Source organism: Thermobia domestica, chromosome 3 (assembly GCF_964235325.1).
Source record: "Thermobia domestica chromosome 3, izTheDome1.hap1.1, whole genome shotgun sequence".
Taxonomy (NCBI): Eukaryota; Metazoa; Arthropoda; class Insecta; order Zygentoma; family Lepismatidae; genus Thermobia; species Thermobia domestica.
The window spans coordinates 79,115,108-79,135,047 of NC_137456.1; the positions used below are offsets into that span (position 1 = coordinate 79,115,108).

General features: G+C 36.2%; 1 protein-coding gene across 5 annotated transcripts in view; it reads left to right on the forward strand.

Moving 5' to 3' along the window:
* The window catches only part of LOC145680542 (uncharacterized), a 410,979-nt gene that overhangs the window by 307,010 nt on the left and 84,029 nt on the right, over nucleotides 1-19,940 (forward strand). The window contains exon 1 of one of the 5 annotated variants that reach the window (XM_081751161.1): nucleotides 4,627-5,414. The exons of the other annotated variants lie outside the window; for them this stretch is intronic. Coding sequence (XP_081607287.1) covers nucleotides 5,315-5,414 — 100 coding nt within the window. The 5' untranslated portion in view covers nucleotides 4,627-5,314. Of the gene's footprint in view, nucleotides 1-4,626; nucleotides 5,415-19,940 lie in introns of those variants that run through there. 5 annotated transcript variants of the gene reach the window in all.

The window sequence follows — 19,940 nt, forward strand, 5'->3', positions numbered from 1 at the left end:
ATTGTTGCTACCGCAGGAAACGTTGTATGGCACATGTCTCAAAATTAATTTTAACTAATTCTTAGATGATTAATGATTTTAAAATCTAAAATTTCGCTACACACTCTATGGAACTGAGCAACACACTCCTTGGGCATTGCGCAACCACTGCCATAAACAATCCAATATAACGGATATATAATATACGAATCATTAACTAAGCCACAAGTTTTTCTTTCGTACCAGTGACTTAGTGGTACGATATTACTACAGGTCTTCCCACGTTACTAGAAGAACTTTGAACACATTAGAAATATAATAATATGTTGTACAGTCAGCGACAAAAGTCCCTTCCATTTGATTAGTTTCGTAAGTCACTTCAGAGTGGAAGAACAATTTGAGTACAGTTTTCAGTAAATTAAAAAGAATATAATTTTCTGCACGTTCCAGCCATACCACAGCTATTCCCAAAATAAATTTTATGAACAGAAAGAACTTTTGTCGCTGACTGTACAGTCAATGGACATCTTTTCGAGAGAAGATGAATAGCTATCCCTCCTTCTTCAGAGAGATAAAATACTTTTCAGATGGGAAGAAAATAATACTAATAGAAGGCGTTTCCACCCAAAATGTAACCTCTTGACCTCCACTCCATGTGACCACTTTCGGAAAACATGTTTAGATAACTTCGAGTTTTATTTTATTTTAAGCTTCAGACCAGTGGTTGAAGTGAGGCGGTATGCGGTGGTATGCCATATCGCCTCTGGTTTTTCAATTATGAAAGCATACCACCTCTGGTTTCCTAGTGATCAAGACTTACCGTCACGGCAGGCCCGTATCCAGGGGGGTCTAGGGGGGCTGGGCCCCCCTTAAATTTTTGCTGGCCCCCTAAAAGTTTTACAGTAGGCTTGCAAAAGAACTATAATATGGTGATGACCTATCATATGGTTGGATCGGGCCCCCCCTAACTTCAGCCGGGCCCCCCTACATTTTTGGGCTGGCTACGGGCCTGCGTCACGGGAGAGTAGATGCTAAGTACTTTTAATAAATCCATTTTTATAAGCAGTAATTGACGAATAGCTTTGCACAGAAAAATATTTTATTTCTTATGTAGAAATAATTTCTAAGTTGACAACACAGACATTTTTGTTCTCCTTTCCCTATCTTTTGTTTTTAAAAATGAGGTGTCTTCAAAAAAATCCATCTAGTTTATATTTTGATGTGCCATATGGAATTGTTTCTTTCGTATGCATGTGTGTGTCTTCTCTTAATTTATATAAATGTAGTGTTTTGAGCATGAGTGGATTTAGAGGTTGTTTACTGTGGGGGCGATTCTTTCGGGGGATTGGAATATCCCTCAGTCGAGCGGGGGGGGGCGGAAGCTTTCCCGCAGAAAACTGTTAATATAATACTCAGTTTTTGAGTATTTTCGTGTATAATTCTCTATGATACAACATAAGGGGATATTTTAGTCTTTTCACCCCCAGAAAGTTGCTGGTGAAGGACCAATGTTTATCCATACCCCCCTTCCCCCCGTAACAAGAGATAATCTTTGCCCATGATTTTCAGTCATTATGTAAATACAAATGCAATCTTTTAGGCAACATACCTTCATTGTATTTCAACATTTAGATAGCCGGTATGTAGAGTTAAACTCATAATAAATCATACCGCCTTTTTTTTCTCTTCGAAGACTGCTTCAGACAAAGATGTTCGCACGAATATCAGCAGACAGCTTTGAAAATGCAATGCAATCTATAATTTAACATTCCACTGATACACCCTTTAAGCAAAAGGTGACGTATGATTATGTGAGAATTGATAGAATGAGAGTGTCGAAGGAAACGGGAAAACCCTGAGAAAACCCGTAGATATGATGTTCACCACAAACTTTCATGAGACTTCCCCTCGTGTAGGTATATCCATAGTCGACGCAGAAAATCAAGGTTCGTTAAGCTGTTGATCCACATTTCATATACATTGCAAAACAGGACGATTAACTTCAAATCAACCGACCCCAACCAACCAAACTCACATAGCTAGATATCGAATCAAGGACCCCTCGCACCATAGGTGAGCGTTCCACCACTGAGCCACCTTGTCCCCTATCAACATGACATTGTATACACACAATACAAGTGCTCGTTTTCTAGTATTGCATGCTTCTTTCATAACTCTTATAAATCAAATATCTCTTTTGTATTTATAGATGTCATATCCTTGAATAAAAAGTCTATCACTGTGAACCAGTGAAGCGAGATTGTCTAATATACATGGGCTACTTTCAGAAATCCAAACACTATTTCAGGCGATTATCATGATTTTTGAAGAGATATAATCTGAAAATGTCCATAAATAGGGCTGTGCGATATATTAACATATCGATATTTTTAAATATCGATTTATTGACATCGAAAAATTACTGTTTCGATATTTCTATATTTTTGATATTTCGAAATCGTCAATATTAAGATATTTCGATATTTTCCATTTTCTTATAAAAGCTATAAATTACGTTTGATGATACCGTATACAAGAACAAATAGTTCAATTTCTCACTGATTTAACAATTAAACAGCACTTCTGCTAACTTTGCTGGATCCTTTTAACTTTCGAGCGGCGATAGAAGAGACAAAAGTATAAAATTTAATTAGAGATTTCAATGAATTCGTACGATTCATCCCCAATTTTTGCATGTCTGTTCGTCCGTTAGTTCCGATGTACAGTATGTACAGGTACGGCGTTGCGATATTTCAATATATCGATGAATCGATATTTTCATATGTGTCGATATTGAAAAATTTTACTGATCGATATACGATATATTAATCAAGTTTTGATAGTTGGTTGATATCGATTTTCGATATCTAAATCCGGATTTCGCACACCTTGTACCCATAAATTACGAAAAATTCATAAGAACTTCTTCTTCTTTACCAAGACGCATTTTAATTTTACAATGGCAAAAGTGGATTTTGAAATCTTTGACTTTAACGTCCCACGATTATGCTCATAAGGCTAAGGGAGTCGATTATTAAAGCAAGTGAATGATGATGGAAAAATTGGTGGAATGAGAAAGTGGGAGGAATCGTATGACTGCCATATTTTAAAATTAGAAAAGCGAGGGGTTCTAAACCGGAAGTACTGATGTGAACTTATGTATTACAAGTACTGACCTGGGATCATTGAGACTATTCTTTTTAGTGGTTTCTTTGTTAAGTGACACTTCCAAACGAAATTAGAGTAAAGCAAGTTTAAAAATGAAATGAAATCCTTGAGTTTTACGTCCCACGATTATGCCGGTTAGGCTAAAGGAGACGGTGATGATGAGTAATGAATGAAATAGTGGAATGAAGAAAGTGGGAGGAAACGGGAGAATCCCGAGAAAACCTACGCACACGGTGTTTGTCCACCACAAAGCTCACTTGGCGGGGCTGGGATCGATCCCGGGACACCAAGCACCAGAGGTGAACGCTGTACCACTGTAAAGCAAGTTTAGTTTTTGCCCTTAATGTTTTATTGAGTTCAACAAATATGAGTCTTGAATTGTAAAATAAGTATTACAGTAGGATATGAAGTATTACAGTAGGATATCTTTAAGGCAAGTCCCCCCCCCCAAAAAAAAAAAAGAAAAAGAAAAAAGCCAGCGATATATGGCAGATATTATTCATACGGTTTTCTCTCTAACGAACACAAAATAATTTCTAATTTTTTATCATAAGAAAGGTAAAATATATTTAGAGGTCTTGGTCCATCTCATAAAATTTCTAATAATTTTTAAAGAATGCTACTTGAAATCGTACTAACATAAAAAAAAAAAAAAAACATGGTTTCACAATATATGAAATAGGCCCTATATCATAAACATTTTAAAAGAAGAAAAATATTAATAATGAATCTAATCTAAACAAAATGCTAAGAGCAAATCCTGAGCACAGCCAAAGCCTGAGCGCGAGTCCAAATTTAACTCAATCGCGATTAAGATTGACACAGAGATGTAGCAGTTTACGTTGAATATAACAACACTTTATCAACAAAATCGTCTTAAGATTTTTCTTGAATCCAAAAAAAAGATGGTGGTTTTTCGTGATTAAGAGATGATTAAGCGGGAGGACGAATATAGGACCTGAAAATCGGGTGGTACCTGCTAAAATCGGGTAATATGGTAACCCTAAGGAAACGGGAGTACTCCGAAAAACCACACGAGCACGATATTGTCCATCACAAACTTACTTAGCAGGGGATCGAACTAGGTACCTCATGCATCAGAGGTAAGCGTTCTACCACTGAGCCACCGTGCTCCCAGAAGTGGATTTTGCTTTTTAAAAAATGGAGAATAACAATCTCAAATTGTTTTAAGAGTTGGTAATACTACATTACTTTCGTGGTCCACTATTACGTCTTCATGTTCTCTTTCTCTTCTCAAGCTAAGAAAATCTGATTCTGATGACAGTCACTTTGACTGGCCACCCGTTATAAAACCTCTTAAGCGCGGCTCGTGGTTTGATTACCGCCTCTTGGTTGGAAGAAGTGAACGTTCAAAAAAAAAAACAAAAAAAAAGTTGGGTACTTGCTCAGTTGAAGTAGGGTAGATCGAAAAAGAAGAAGAAAAGTAGTAGTGGGAGTTAGATAGACTGAGGCTGTTATGTTTATTAAACTTTCGCTCCAGGCAGTCAGGCCCCCCTTCTGCTCTGCTTGTGGGATCGCAGTCTTTCGCCTGGCAGTCACTGAAGTGAAGTTAGTCCGTGCCAGCCGAGCAAGCGAGTCGTGTCGCTTTGAGGAGAGAGAAAATGTTCGGTCAACTTGTTCGGTGCCTGTAATAACCGCACTCAAACAAATATTTTTCGACGAATAGTATCAGAACCTCTTGTGTGAAGTGAACGTCCTTAAGCTTAATTTATGCAACAACAAACGCTGTTCTTTGGTTCTCTTCAAGTTAAACTGGCCACGTACGAAAGAAAGAAGCATCCGGCGAAAGGTGTATTTGAATATCTATATTTCGTCAGTGTGTGTTTTGTGTATTTGGAAGTAATAATAGATGTGTTTAAATAAACATACTGAAATGGAAAGCTTATACAAATAATGAAATGAGAGAAAGGAAAATCAAATCCTAATGTGTATGTCTAACGAGTCTTATTATTCTAAGAATTTTTTTCTGTCTTCATTGTGGACCTTCCAATTCGATTTCAATAGTTTGTCAAATTTCGGACTAATATGATCTAGTGCTTTTGTCTGTTTGTTTCTAAACGTTCTCACAGTTTGTGTGATATAAGTGTTTTTTGGTGCTTTTAAAATAATAATAGAACAGTAATTGGTTTTATTTAAAAGAAGAAAAATGACTGAAAAACGTAACATTTTGTACGAGGCATCTGGTCCAAATTCATTGGAATATTGGGATTATACCATAGAACTCGAATGTTTACGAGATACTGAAGGTAAGTTCACCTGCTGTATTATTGTGATAGTTTGTTCGTTTTTCTTTATATATACTTTTTTAGAGAGACACGAATTTTAAAGAGTGGTCCCGCGTAGCGTAGTCGCTAACGCTCTCGCCTTCTGTGCAAGTGGTTTCGGGTTCGATTCCCGGTGGGGCACTCAGTCGAAAAAGTGTAAAAACCCGTACAGTTTTACTATACGGATCCATAGTATAAGTAGTAGTAGTAGTTGCAGTAAAAGTATTAGTAGGAGTAGGAACAGGTTAGAAGCCCCGTAGGGGTTGGTTGGGTTCTGTTCTCGACATGAAATGGGCAAATTAAAGACTTGCCTAATTTTTTCTGTACATTTTACAATCTATGGATCCGTATAGTAAAACTGCACCAAAAAAGCTTTTTCAGGTCAACCACCCTGAATGAGGTTTGTTTCATTCACACCAGACAAATGGCGGGATGATACCTCAGTTATAGATCCCAGACTGATTCCTTCCTTCCCTTTTCCCCGGATAGTGTGCTCGCCGAGGGACATCACTCCTCATATGTGATGGGCTAAATGGCCGTAGATGCCGAAAGCCCAGAAAGCTAAAATCCTAGATCCTAACTAATTTTAAGGAATGCCTGTATCATTATTCTACTTAATTTATAAAGTTGTAGGTTATTAAATACTATAATAATTTTATCAGACATATACACTAGTCATCTTATTGACTGTGCTGTGTGTTAAATCAGCTTATTTGCAACGTACAATATAGAGTGGCAAAGGTCCCTATTCAATCCCAAACTGTGTGAGGATTGATTGATAAGTAGTGTTCATCAGTTTTCTTGGATTGCCAGTATCTTTTTTTTTTTTCTATGATCCATTTGCATTGTCTACTACTTACGCTAAAGGATTTAAATTTCCTGCCAGAGGCGTCATGGTGTCTTTTGCAGAGGCCATGCGGGCAGCTGCCTCCCATAATTTTCGATAAATTGCATTCTAACACACTAGTATAAGAGGGCCGCGATGGCTTAGTGGTGGGGCGAAGGGGTAAAGTTGGTGCATGGGGTTCTTGGTTCGATACCATCTTGTGCTAAGTAAGCTTTGTAGTGGGCAACCCTTGTGCGTGGGTTTTCCTTTCTTCCCACTGTCTTCATTCCAACATTTCATATTTCTCATCAATCTCCTTTAGCCTAGCCGGCATAACCGTTGGACGTAAAACTTAGATATCATTTACTAGTAGGCCTATAAGAAACTTCACTCATATCTGCAGACATATGCCTGTATTATTGATAAATACTTGAAATATTTGGACAGTTTACTTCTTTGTAGCCTATGTTATTGTCCTCCAATACTAGCTGCTACTTAAAGGTCATAATTCATTCTCAGATTATCATTATAATCAATTTGACGGTTTTTCATAATAAAAATTAGTTTTTTTTGTATCTTGAAGTTTGACTAAATTATATAATTATATGAAACAAGAGGTAGAATGTTCAAACTAGAACATCATTCGAGTTAATTACTCCAGTTCGGGGCTAGTTTGGAGCAGAAAGTAGTAGTTTGAAATAAAACCTGAGAAATGTTGGAGTCAAAGGTGCCGTGAAATGCATATATTAATAAAATACTAGTGGAAAAATAAGCGCATTATAGTCCAGTGATTGATGCTATATATGAAAAGGTAATTGTTGTTTTACAACTATAATATTAGAAACAACTTCCAGATACAGCCTACGAGGCTCCTAATTTATACTGGAATTGTCAAGCAAGGACAACAAAACTAAATAAATTCGGCCAGGGCCTGTATTTAAATATTATCCCGACATTCATTTATCTGTACTGAGAAAAAATTCTGGGAAAGCTTGTCAGGACAGGATGGTCGATGACCACCGGATTCGATCTCGAGAACTCTGGATTGTGAAGCATAAATCTTGTTAAGTAAGCTTACTCAAGATAAAATAACAATATAGCCTACAAGCCACGGTGGCTAGTGGTAGAGCGTTCAACTCGGGTGCTTGGGGTCCTTGGTTCGATTCCAGCTTGCAACGAGTGAGATTTGTGGTGGACAAACCTAGTGTGCGTAGGTTTTCTAGGAGTTCTCCCACTTTCTTCATTCTACCATTTCATTCATTCCGTAGCATAGCCGTGGGATGTAAAATTTACATAATTTCATTTAATTTTCAATATAGCTGGCTTGCGTGCTTGAGCAGTCCAAGGCATTAAGCTAGCAATCCTAAGACCTATATCTAGATTCGAATCCCGCTCTAGGTGTGTTGTATATTGCTTTTTCACCATACATTTCTTATAAGCATGTTTAGCCTAGAGGTCAACTGTGAAGCGCAACTCACAAACTTGAGATCGACTACGTATTACCACAAATTCAATATGTAATGACATTAAAACATTTACAATACCAATACTTAGTTTTACAAGGATTTTAACTTCTGCAATATCACACTTGAGCTACAGATGCATTCAATATGTGTAGTTTGCTTAGAAGAAATCACGAGTTCTGCTCTTTATCTGTAGTCCGTGTAGTGATAAACACGTTGTAGATATACTTTTTTGCTTATTTTTATGATTATTGAAATCTTATCTCGTGTAATTACTACCTAAATTTCTTGAATTCAAGATATCAAAATAAACAGCCGGACTTGTTAGTCCCACATGATTAGATACAATTTGTTAAACTATATTGGTGTTTTTCTCGATAATAAATCCGGGTTAGGTTCCTGGTTTTTGTAAGTTTTTTTTCCCCCCTTCATTAAGGAACACACAATGTATTTCCACCGTAAGTATTCTGCAAACAGTTTGTCGTACATTTACAGTAATTTCTATGCACTAACTGCTGTTCTTGGTTTTAGCGTTGGAATTGCCCACTTTAATATAGTTTCGTTAATTAGCTTGACTTTCTGTGCGGACAGTCTGAGGATCGATTTCTGGTAAGTACACAAACCCGAGTAATGAATCACATCTCAATTTGAAAAGTAGATCCTATTTCGTAGCCTCAATGTTGAGAGGGGATGTTGTCACATAGGTTAGGTCGAACTATTTTCTTATCTAATTTGTTTACTTCGTACATTTCTTCTTGCGAAGAATTCGTGTAGTCCATTAGTCTACAACAGGAACAGCCAACACGTCGTGTGGCGAGTCATGAAAGACTTGGGGCGGTCTGTCATACTGTCGGTATCAACCACTGTTATTGTTTCATGGATTCCCTTTAGCGGATCGCCAGTGATTTCTGAAATGAAAAGTACTCCTCAAACTTAAAAAGGTTTGCCACTCCTAAATAACACAGAATGCAAGTCGCGAAAAAAAAAAAAAAAAAAAAAAAACGTGTAGCAATAGTGAACCATTGCATATTTCCTGCGCGCGTGGTTTCGAATTCCGTTACCTGTAGGAACATGCTTCTTCGGTTCGCACATTTAACTACACAGATTTATGCAGTAGCGGATAAATTTTCTCTTTACAACCCAAGAGAACAAAAGTTCCCTAAAAATTCGCCATTGTGTTCATGCAGAATTACCACCTATTGGCAAGCGTAAAGCGGGGCATCCTAGAACGCTTGAAGACCGCAGATTTATCTCATCCAAATTTGTGGTCCGCAGCAAAAAACCTGCAACATGAGCATAACAGCCCAGGGAATCAACATAACGTCTAAGCAGCGCGAATCACGCAGGAGAAACTTCGACGTCCTCCCCTGCACATTTATTTTGGAGCAAAAGACCGTCGTTTCACAATAAACTTACATGCTTATGTTGCAGGTTTTTTCTTGCGGACTGTACATGGGACAATTTATTAAGAACAATAGAAGGAGATACATATATCTATGAACAAGTCAAAACTTAATAGCTATGCTATGAAAAATAGAATACTCCGGATTAAAAAATACACAAAGATTATCATTGGCGGTTATTTTCACTGCTGCAAACACGAAAAATTTTAACGATAGAACCATATTGATAACTTGATAGTTAGATACACATTATGGGTCGAAATTTACAAATATCATTAAGAATTTTGTTCGCATGTTTTGTAATAGTTTTGTATAATTTGGCGTCTTTTCATATAATGCGTTCCTCTTAGGCCGCTGAAAATTTTCTTAAATTCGGGACGTTTTTTTCCGGATCTCTAGGTTCATGTGTATCTTTGTTTCGGAGAGATATTAAACTATTGAACTAAAAGTTGTAATATACGAGCGTTCCGAATGTAAGGACGAATTCAGTAAGAGTTCTTGTTTTCCTTAAAAAGCACTCTGAATGGTCAATATAATCTATTTATTTTGAATGTATATTTTCTAGGGTAAAGGGGAAAGATTTCCTCAGACTAATACTGTACATATAGGCACGAGATCAGGCTACCACAGAACAATGTAAGGTTGCTTATTCGTACAACTCTTAATACAATTTCCTAACGTTCCGACCAGTGCCGGATTTAGTACAAACTAAACAAGCCGTAGCGTGGGGCACCATTCTCTTGGGAGGCCCCAAAACATTAAACAAAAAACTGAACGTACATTTCCAAAATATAATGTAAAAAAATAAATAAATAATAATAATGAAACTCATATACAGCAGCAGTGTTTTGCGTTGTGTAAACTCCTATGATGTAAGTAATAAAACTTCCTGCTAGTCTACTCCCTAACATATGACTAATTTTGCTCATTTTTGTGTATAAGTTGCCTACATTCTGCACGAATCACATACCATTTATTTAACACACACACAGTGACAATTTATCATCGACAAAGCACAGCTGGACATACAAAGGGGCCTCTAATTACCTTCAATATCGTAGACTCATCAACCCTATATCCTGCTCTGGTTCCGACTTTTGTTGAATTCCTTCTTACTATCCGGAACGCCTCATATTTAATAAGTGTTCTCTTGCATTTCCTTTATGTAAATAAAACAAGTTGTGACAACGCGACTGATCGAGTGAGTCAAACAAACCATGACGTTTCTATAAATAAATCTGTTTTCTTTGTAAAGTTCAAGGAAGATTAGAGATTGTCAGGCAATATGGGCAGCTATGGATTTTGAACATGAAATTTATAAATTTACGAGATTGTGACTCAGATTTCGCTACTGGTGAAGGTTCTTTTTCTCTTTAACCAACATTTTATATGCAGTTTTGTTATTATTTTCTTGTGTATGGCCTAGGTAATATACTGTGACCTTCAATATTGTTGGAACTAACAAATGTTGATTTAGTTATACACAAGAAAGGAGGAGGAATGTATAACTTTGTTTTTGTTATGCTTCCAATACTGATTATCCCAGTGGTTTCCAACTACTTACTATGTCGCGATTAGGCTTATCACCTCTAGACGGGAGGTCCTGAATAAATAAATAAATAAAAAAGCACCCGAACTGCGTCTAAAGGGATGCATTATATGACGAGATGCCAAATTATTATGACATTTGTAAATTTCGACCCACGACATTGTAGCGTACCTATGAGTATCGAGGTATCAGATGTGGTTCTGTTGCTAACACTTTTCATGTTGGTATCGGTTTAGTGGTTCATAACCAGTGTTCAATATGCTGACGTTGCGTGTTTACAAATTTTCACTGTAATATTAATTTACGATTATATGTATTTTCTTCATTGGTCTTAATAAGTTGTTCCATATGCAAATTAGGGTCAAGGAACCACAGATATACATTATTTAGGTAAGTGTAACCGGCTTTAGGCTTAGCAAAAGATGGCAACCCTGTCATAAAGTAGTAGTAGTAATAGTAGGTTGCTGGTACGAAGGGGAACATCCAGGATAATTCTCTGGATTGTTCCCCTCGCTTGTGTTTACATTAAAATTTACTGTGACGGTCGCACATTTTCATTAACTGCCTTGTAATTATCATTTTCCGTGACAGGCTGTATCTATGTGTAGGAAACGGGAGGCAGGCGTCAAAGAGAATATAGTACGTCCTTGGAGAAAAAAAAAATGACAATTGACCTATATAGTAAATAGTAACTTATCTAGTCTTTCGTTACGTAAACATTTATGACGGCAATATAAATTGTCTTGCCATCCGTAACTTTTTCATATTTGAGTACAGTTGCATTATAGTAGCTTATTATTATTATTATTATTATTATTATTATTATTATTATTATTATTATTATTATTATATAAAATTAAATCTAATGTAAGTTATTTTCATGGTACCTACATGCAATGTCCTTCCCGGTGGTATAGTGGCTAGCACGCGTGCCTTTGTTATACGTAATCTAGAGTTGAATTCCTGGTAGGGGTGTTTCTATTTTACCTAAAAACTGTAGGTTCACGTCTCAAATAGCCTCGATGCTGAAAAGGGACACTAAACTTCAACACATACACATACACGATGATAGACGCGAGTAAATTATCAAAGAACTGGCGAAATATACTCTGCTACATAAATGAGATGAAGTGTAAGAAACTCTAGCAACTTGGTCCTCGTCAAAACTCGCATGGTTTAAGATTGGATTTGATATTTTTCGTATTAGAATTTGGCGCTTTACAGCTAGGCCCGTAGCCAAAACAAAACGCTAAGACAGTGGGAACAGAGATATTTTTTTGAAGGGAAGGGGCTTACTTATTCACTGATCATGCATAAGTGTTACATTCCAATAGCTGAAAGTTTCAGGAGAGCTCAGGCCCCTGGCTACCGGCCTGTCTACAGCTCAGCTAATATACTTCTCTAAGCTGAGTTGCAGACACAATTGGTATTTAGATAGAAATGTATAGAATACGGAATTTGACTATTAGAGTATGTTAGATGAGAGAGAACAAGGGAAAAGCAGTATGCATAAAATTACCACTTTCACCTCATAGTAAAAACGCCATATAATGTCGGAACCAGAAAACTCTGCAGAGTTAATCAAGAGAATGAAAACTGTTAATGGATTAAGATCGCTTAACTGATGTCATTTAGGGATCTACAAGAAGTCAAGAAAACATTAATAAAATATCAACTAAGGAAGCATGAAAATATGCCATTTATTTAAAGTATAAGTGGCTCAGGAGTAAATTATTATGTCCCACAATGCTGACATTTCTTAGTAGTGTGCACATGTATTAGCTCACTATGTTCACACGTCATATTACTCTAATTCTATATATTTTTTCCTATTTTTAAATAATGCTCAAATACCAGACTTAAGCAATATTTAGTATTTTCATTAAGGAAGTCCTGAGTTTTGTGCTTATGACTGTATTTTTAATTGTAAAAAAAAAAAAAAAAAAAAAAAAAAAGTTGTTTTGTAATAAGTTTATTAATGTATAGACAATATATACAGGAAGTTTTATTAAGATGTCAGTCTCATTCTAGTGGTTTTTCATGTGTTGCCGTGATTAGTTTCTCGTTATCTTGTCATTTGATCTAAATAACATCATATATCCATCTTATCTGTGCTAGGTTCTGGAGTTCCTCGTTACAAGTTCAATAACTTCTTAAAGTCAACAATTCTGGGTTCGTTATTTTTTATTGCAAGCTTTCATTTCGTGTATAATATAAAGATTATGTAGCACTTTGTACTGAATCATTCATTATGAAGCCAAATATAATAAGTTTTTTACCGCCATATTCTGTATTCTAGTAGGAAGTTAGAAGTATTTCATAATCATAAGTATTTTACAATTATTAACAAATCACTTTTCGCAAATTGAAAAACATCCATGGACCATAGTCCTCAGCTAACCTCTTTGCTATCACATGAGAATTTTCTGTAACTCAAACGGTAGCTTTCCTTTGTTTCCTGCCTGGGATTGTCTTTCACGTTCCACACAATACAGTTCTTCCTCAATCAATTCCTCTTTTTAATTAAATTAAAATTGTTCTTTACTCCCACACTATTTCTAACACTTTTTTTTTTTTTTGTTTGTTTGTTCCAACCAGCGAATTTTCTTCATTCTTCTTCACTGGCGTATTTTCAGAAACATTTTTCATCGCTTTTGCGTAGTGTTCACGTTTCTGCCTCAGAGTAGAGTAACATTTTGTTGGTGTCCCGTGGGGCAGGGGCGAATCGGGGGGGAATCTCCCCCTCCCCCAGTAGAGGAAACTTTATTTTATATGTATAAACAAAACCCATCCCAGAGTTTGGAGCTCTTAAAAGTAGCTCTAAGTAGCAGTATTACAACCCCCCCCCCCCGCAGAAGTCAGTCCTAGATCCGCCCCTGCCATAAGGTGTGTCGCGAAACTTTATAATTTAAATATCATGAATGTTTTGTCACCGTTCCTATTCGTGCTCTTATTTTACGTTCTCTTGGTTTTTAGTAATAATAGATAATTGCGCACTAATACCGTAAACCTGATCACTTGTTCTACTTTCTCCGTTGCTACTTATCTATATTTGATACAGATTGCTTTGTTTCGATCACCCCTCTCACATTCGTCTGGTGAAACTGAGGGGTACAACATAAACTTGCTCAACATCGGGTACAATTTTCGAACCCGAGATCTCCAGAATGCAAAACAAAAATGCAGACCACTATATTATCCTCTCTTGGTATCTCTTCATAGGGCGCTAGAAATGGAGATCTCTTGGTAGCTCTTTGATATGTATTATAGTGACATCCGAAACTAAAATTAACAAGAGCTGGAAGGAAAACTTGAGGAAAATCAGTAAAATGTAATGTAAGACAGGAATTGATTTTTTTTTTTTTTTTTTTAAATACTGAGCAGGGGTTATTGGAACTAGAACCATAAAAGTTGCAGAGAAGATATAGAAGAGATGAGTTAAATATTTAAATAGTAACACATATATAAAATCTCAACGGGAACTAAAAGTAAGGATAAGAATGGCGAAATAAGTCTGGAAAAGAAAAAGTATTTTGTAAGATCTTGGATAAGGATTAAAAAAAAAAAAAGTTTCGTGTGGAGTTTTGTATTATTTGCATAAACAATCATTACGAAAGATTGATTAAATACAGGAAGAAGTTTGAATATAAAGGAGGGTGAAGAAAATTAGGTTTGTGAAATCAAAGGGCGTATTTGAGGAGGCGACAGTGCCAAGGTAGTAGTTTCATTCCTGAAAATTAATCTGCTTTTCATTTCGAAAATTAAAAATTTCATTTCAGAGCTCGTTCAGATTTTTTTTTTTTTTTTTTTTGTCTAATCATATTACGTTTAAACTTGATGCGTTAAGTGATCCTAAATCATTATTACTATAGTAATTTAAATACAAACTTGTTTTGCGTTTTAAAGTTTAGTCTTTTAGTTGGAATATTTTCAAGACTGACTTCTAGTCTCTATAATTCTACTATATTTATAAATTATACATGCTGGTCTAGTGGCTAACGCGTCTCTTTGGTGCATCTGGTCCCGAATTCGATTTTCTGGTGAGAGTACGTTGAACGTTACTCGAGGTGGTCCTCTCATAATACCTTCGGTGCTGAAAAGGGATGCTAAATTACAACCATCACCACTTCCATTTTTAACGTTAAGAAATTTAGAAAAGTTGGAGGATGAAAGTTGGAGTAGAAAAGTTCCCTACTATTCTAAGGAAATTTAAAAATACTTGTTTCATAACAAAAAAATACAGTCGTAAATTTGAAAATTATATCTGAATTTCAATGTTATACACCGTAAAAGTAGTAGTATATTGGAATTGTTATCTCAGATATAGTGTTACTATGTTCTGACGGATAATTTACTAAATTTTTCAAATCATCAGCTGGCTAACGTAATGATGTCTCTAATTTTTCTTGATTTTACGCAGATATGTCGATGTAAGTGAAAGTATATTTTGATATACGACAAAACCATAAGTCCTATAAGCCTGTTACTATTGAGTTTTGTGGTAGCATTTTACGAGATGAAAAAAAAAATGGTCATAAACTACTGAAAGTAGCAAGAACTAAATTTCGGAAGAAAAAAAAACAGAAGTCACTGTCAGCTAGCCGACAAAATGTCAATTTTTGCTTTACTACTACTACTACTACTACTGGAAAGGAACAAGAATACCCCACACTCATTTTGTTTAACTTGCCCATGGGCGAAACCTTAGCAAAAGTGGGGAGAAAGATTAATGTCGTGGAATAGTTAATAAGTCGATTTCTACACATACAATGTTTTGATACACACACGTATAGCTTTCAACGAAAGTTTCAAAAATACGAAGAGTGCTCGCTTTTGTATTATCTAGTCCTACTACAGGAAGAGCACCCCAAAGTTCATTTATTTATTTATTTGCACATCCCCCATCATAGTAGTTCTGGTGTTCTTTTCTAGGATATCCTATGCTTGTGTACACGTAGTTCCCTTCAGGCCCGTATCCAGGGGGTCTAGTGGGGCCGCCCCCCAAATTTTTACTGGCTTCCTAAAATTTTCACGGTAGGCTTGCAAATGAACTATAATATGGTGATGAACTATAATTTGTTGGATCCGCCACTCCCCTAAATTTTTGGGCTGGCTACCGGCCTGGGCATAAGTAAGGATGAGAATGGAAATTGATTTGCGAATATCTCGTCTCGGAATTGTCATGAAACTGGCGTTTTCGAAAATGTATTTATTAAAAGAATCTGTCTTGTGCGCAAGTGTAGGCAGAAGTTTCGTGACTATGATCGAGACTTGACAGTTCTCTTAATAGACACACATTTTTTTCCTTCGAGATGAGACATCGCTTTCATGACACATTTTTGAGACTCGACACCTTCAACTGTGGTCTTGTGCGTATCCCTAGGGGGGGGGGACGACGGATCCTTAGTTGAATTCCGGGACATATTATAGTGAACATCCTATCTGACTTTTCTCGGGGATCTCTAGTTTCTTCCCACATCCTACATATTCATTCCGCTATTTTTTTGTTACAACGAGCCACTTTCATTAATCATTCATATGGGAAGTTCGAGTGCAGACGGCACCTTTGAATTCTATGGGTTCACGTGAAATAGACCAAAGTGACTTGGGCGTTGGCTCTCCTTCTTTTACACAGCAACGTATTAACTTTCTTTACAGTGTTTAATAGTTGAAAGTATTCTTAATTTACTAAAAGCAAATTTCCCATCACTTTCAGTTTGTAAGGCATCCATTATTATTTTTGTTTGTGAGAAATACGTGGTTAATCTGTCAGTTAACCTAACCATACCGTGAAGCGTGATGAGGAGAGTGAATTGTTGCGCCACCAATTCTATAGTGATAACCCATATGATTATATATAATTGGTTACTTTCAGTGTCTTTTGTGAAATCCGCTTATGTGACTAGAAACTTGTAAAGGAGCATTTTAGAAATAATAATTTATATCAACCTAGGTATAGTATTATGTAAACAAAAAAAAAAAAAAAAGTGGCTGATTATCGCCAAAGCCATACTACTATAGGTAGAATCGTGAACTTTGGACAATAATTCTCTTGTTACGAAAGTAAGGGGTAGAAAAGGATTTTAAAAAATGCGTAACCTGGGGGGGGGGGGCGGGGTAAGTTTTTTCTTTCAAGAATCTCACGAATCCCATAAGTTAGGATGGTGAAACTACATACAAAGTTACTATTATAATTGAACACCTTTTCAGATTTTTTTCTTTTAAATTCCGCGTCTAAGGGGGAAAACAGGGTCAATTTTTGTAATAAAATTTTTCATTTATTCAAAAAAATGCCAAATATGAAGGTTCGCTTAAGTTGGAGATGGGAAATTCGGTATTTCAACTCTTGAATGAAAATAATTGGAATTCGTATTTCAGTACTTTCGAAAATTCGAGGGTAAAGGGGTAACTGTCATAATTTCCCACTACCTATTTACTCAGAAAATGCTAAATGCTTGAGGTTGTAATTCATTGTTTAAACTCTTAAGTAAAAACAGTGGAATACGTATTTAAGTTTTCGGAATTTCTATTTTAAGGGGGGGAGGATAATTCCCCATCCCCAGGACATTCAAATTGATGTCTGTCTAATCATCAAAGGAAAATGGCTGAACCGTTTGTAATGGATTATTAAGCATAGCATTAGTCTAGTGCCTTTTTTTCTTTTATCGTATCACTTTCATTAAAATGGGTATCCTATGGAAGGGCTAAAGGGCTTAAAATATGACAAAGCAGTGTCTCAAGAGCCCCTCATGTTAGTGAGATGTAACTTTATATGAATTCTTTGTTAAAAGCAAGTGGGCACATGCTTCAACGTTCTCGGAAAATCGTACTTCTGAAGGAAAAATTGGCAATGCTCAAATTTTTCTCTACACAAAAATTGCATTGCCATTGTCTGTCTCATCACGAGAAAACTGCTGCATCTTTTAATACGAACTTTAACATAGCTTGGGTTCGGAACGGGTTTTTATAATGTTACTGCCATTAAAATTCGTATCGAGGGAGAGGAAAAAAAAAAACCTGCCAAAAACAGTATTTTACGAACATCTCATATTAGGGAGATAAAACTCTGTATACAAACTCCTTAAGTGGTCGCGTGGTCCCGAGTTCTCGGAAATTTTGCTTCTAAAGGGGTTGCCAATTTCTAAAAATATTTAAATTTTAGTTAATATTTAAATTAAGTTTTGTATTAATGAATTGACCCAAGTGAAAAAACGCGTAAATCATTTAAAATGAATATTTGAACATAATTAGCACTTGGGGTCGACGTTGGTTTTTTACAGATTCATTTTGATTGAAAAAAAAAAGTATTCTAACCAAGAAAGGGAATTGGAAGTTTTCACAAAGAATAACGGCTGCACATAGCTTTTGGGTTGAACTTAATTTTTCTAACTTTGAAATACATGTAATAGGAGAAAGGGTGTTCAAATATTTTCCATACATACATACATACATACATACATATATATATATATATATATATATATATATATATATATATATATATATATATATATATATATAATATATTTCGTGTAAAGAACACAATTCAGTTAGAATATAATTCTGTGCATTGTATGGATGTGAAACTAGTCTCGACGAGAGTAGATTAAAAGTAACTTTATAAAATTCGAGACTAAAAGTATGACAATTCTAGTCTCATTTTCGAAATTAGTTACCAGGCGCAAGGGCTTAAATAAGTCCCCACAGACTCCGTATTGCGGGGTCCCAAGCCATCAGTGGGCACCCCCACTCCATGCTGTCTGCAGGGTGGCCTCCAAGTCTTTAGTGACGCTATTGGCCAGACAAATTTCACGAGTCTTGGGCAACATTAGTTCACCCGAGTCTTGGATCTCAAACAATGCGTTGTATGATTGACGATATAACTATAAAATGACAGTGATTATATGAACACAACAAAGAGTATGTATCAACGTTTAAATATATCAAGTCATACTCCAATAATAAATATTTCTTGAATTGTTGAATATCATATTCTTGCTGAAGTTCTTGTGACGCGGAAGGATTGTGATAACTTCAAGATGAAAGTAAGAAAGAAAATAGAGCATAAATTTGTATGGAACACGAGACTAGACAAGGTTTTTCGAGAATAGATTGGAGTAGCAAATTTTACGAGACGAGGAAACCTTGTTTCTCGTCTCTTCGGAACAATATAAGTAACTTAAAAAAAAAAAGTGATTCTATTTTTCCAGAACAGTTTTGAGGAAGAGATAATACAAAAATGTTTTCATGAACTGATGAATAGAGGAAGATACACACTTTCAGAACCCAGTAACTACATGTCACACTACGATGTATAAAATTCGCAGCCTCGGCTACAGAGTCCGAGTCCTCAGTGAGCCCCAGTCAAGTGAAGTTTTTGAGAGAGAAATCGAGCTAGCGCGAATCTCGTTGCGGATAGTGAATCCGAACTCGATCAAGTGCGAGTCACACCCAGCGTTGAGCCTCTATCTTGAAGCCCGAGTGAGCACCAGTTGCAGAATGTCCATACTCACATTTTAGAAATACCTAATATCTCAATGAAAACTACCAGTGTCAGTGTGTACACCAGCCAACAATTTGGTTTATGGCAGTGTGTACACCACGTGGAGTAATTCGGTTTATGACAGTGTGTACGTCACGTGAAGGAGTTTGGTTCATCGCAGTGTGTACACCACGTGAAGAAGTTAAGTTTATCACAGTGTACACAGCGTGAAAATTTGATTATGTTTAAGATTTACTTATAACGCGATTATTTTCTCAACTGATATTGAAACCGGAGGAGGTAGTAGAATTCTACCATTTCCAGTTTCAGTAGTATGTTAAGGATGGAGATTGAGTGTATTCTTAGGACGCTTAATCGATTGCAGGTAACAGCTTCTCGCTATCTATTACCGTTTTTACTATATAGTAATAGTTAAAACCGGAAGTGGTTGATTTCTACCAATTCCGATAGACTGATCACCTCTCTCAAAGAATTTCATTCCTAACTTTTTACTCACTACATTCTGTCTAAAATTGATAGGTAATCCAATTTGTTGAAAGTTTCTCTCACGGACATATCTGCCGTGTCGTGACAAAACGCTGTAACTTTGGCGAAGAAGTTTTGCGAAAATGAGCCTTAAAGTTTTCATCCGAAAATGTGATCTGTTTCGTGTAGAACCAGTGTAACTAGGCAATAATGGTCAACCAATCAATTTTCAACAAATTTAATCACACAACATGCATTTACGTAACATTACATGTAACCACGTGTTTCCAAAGTCAAGA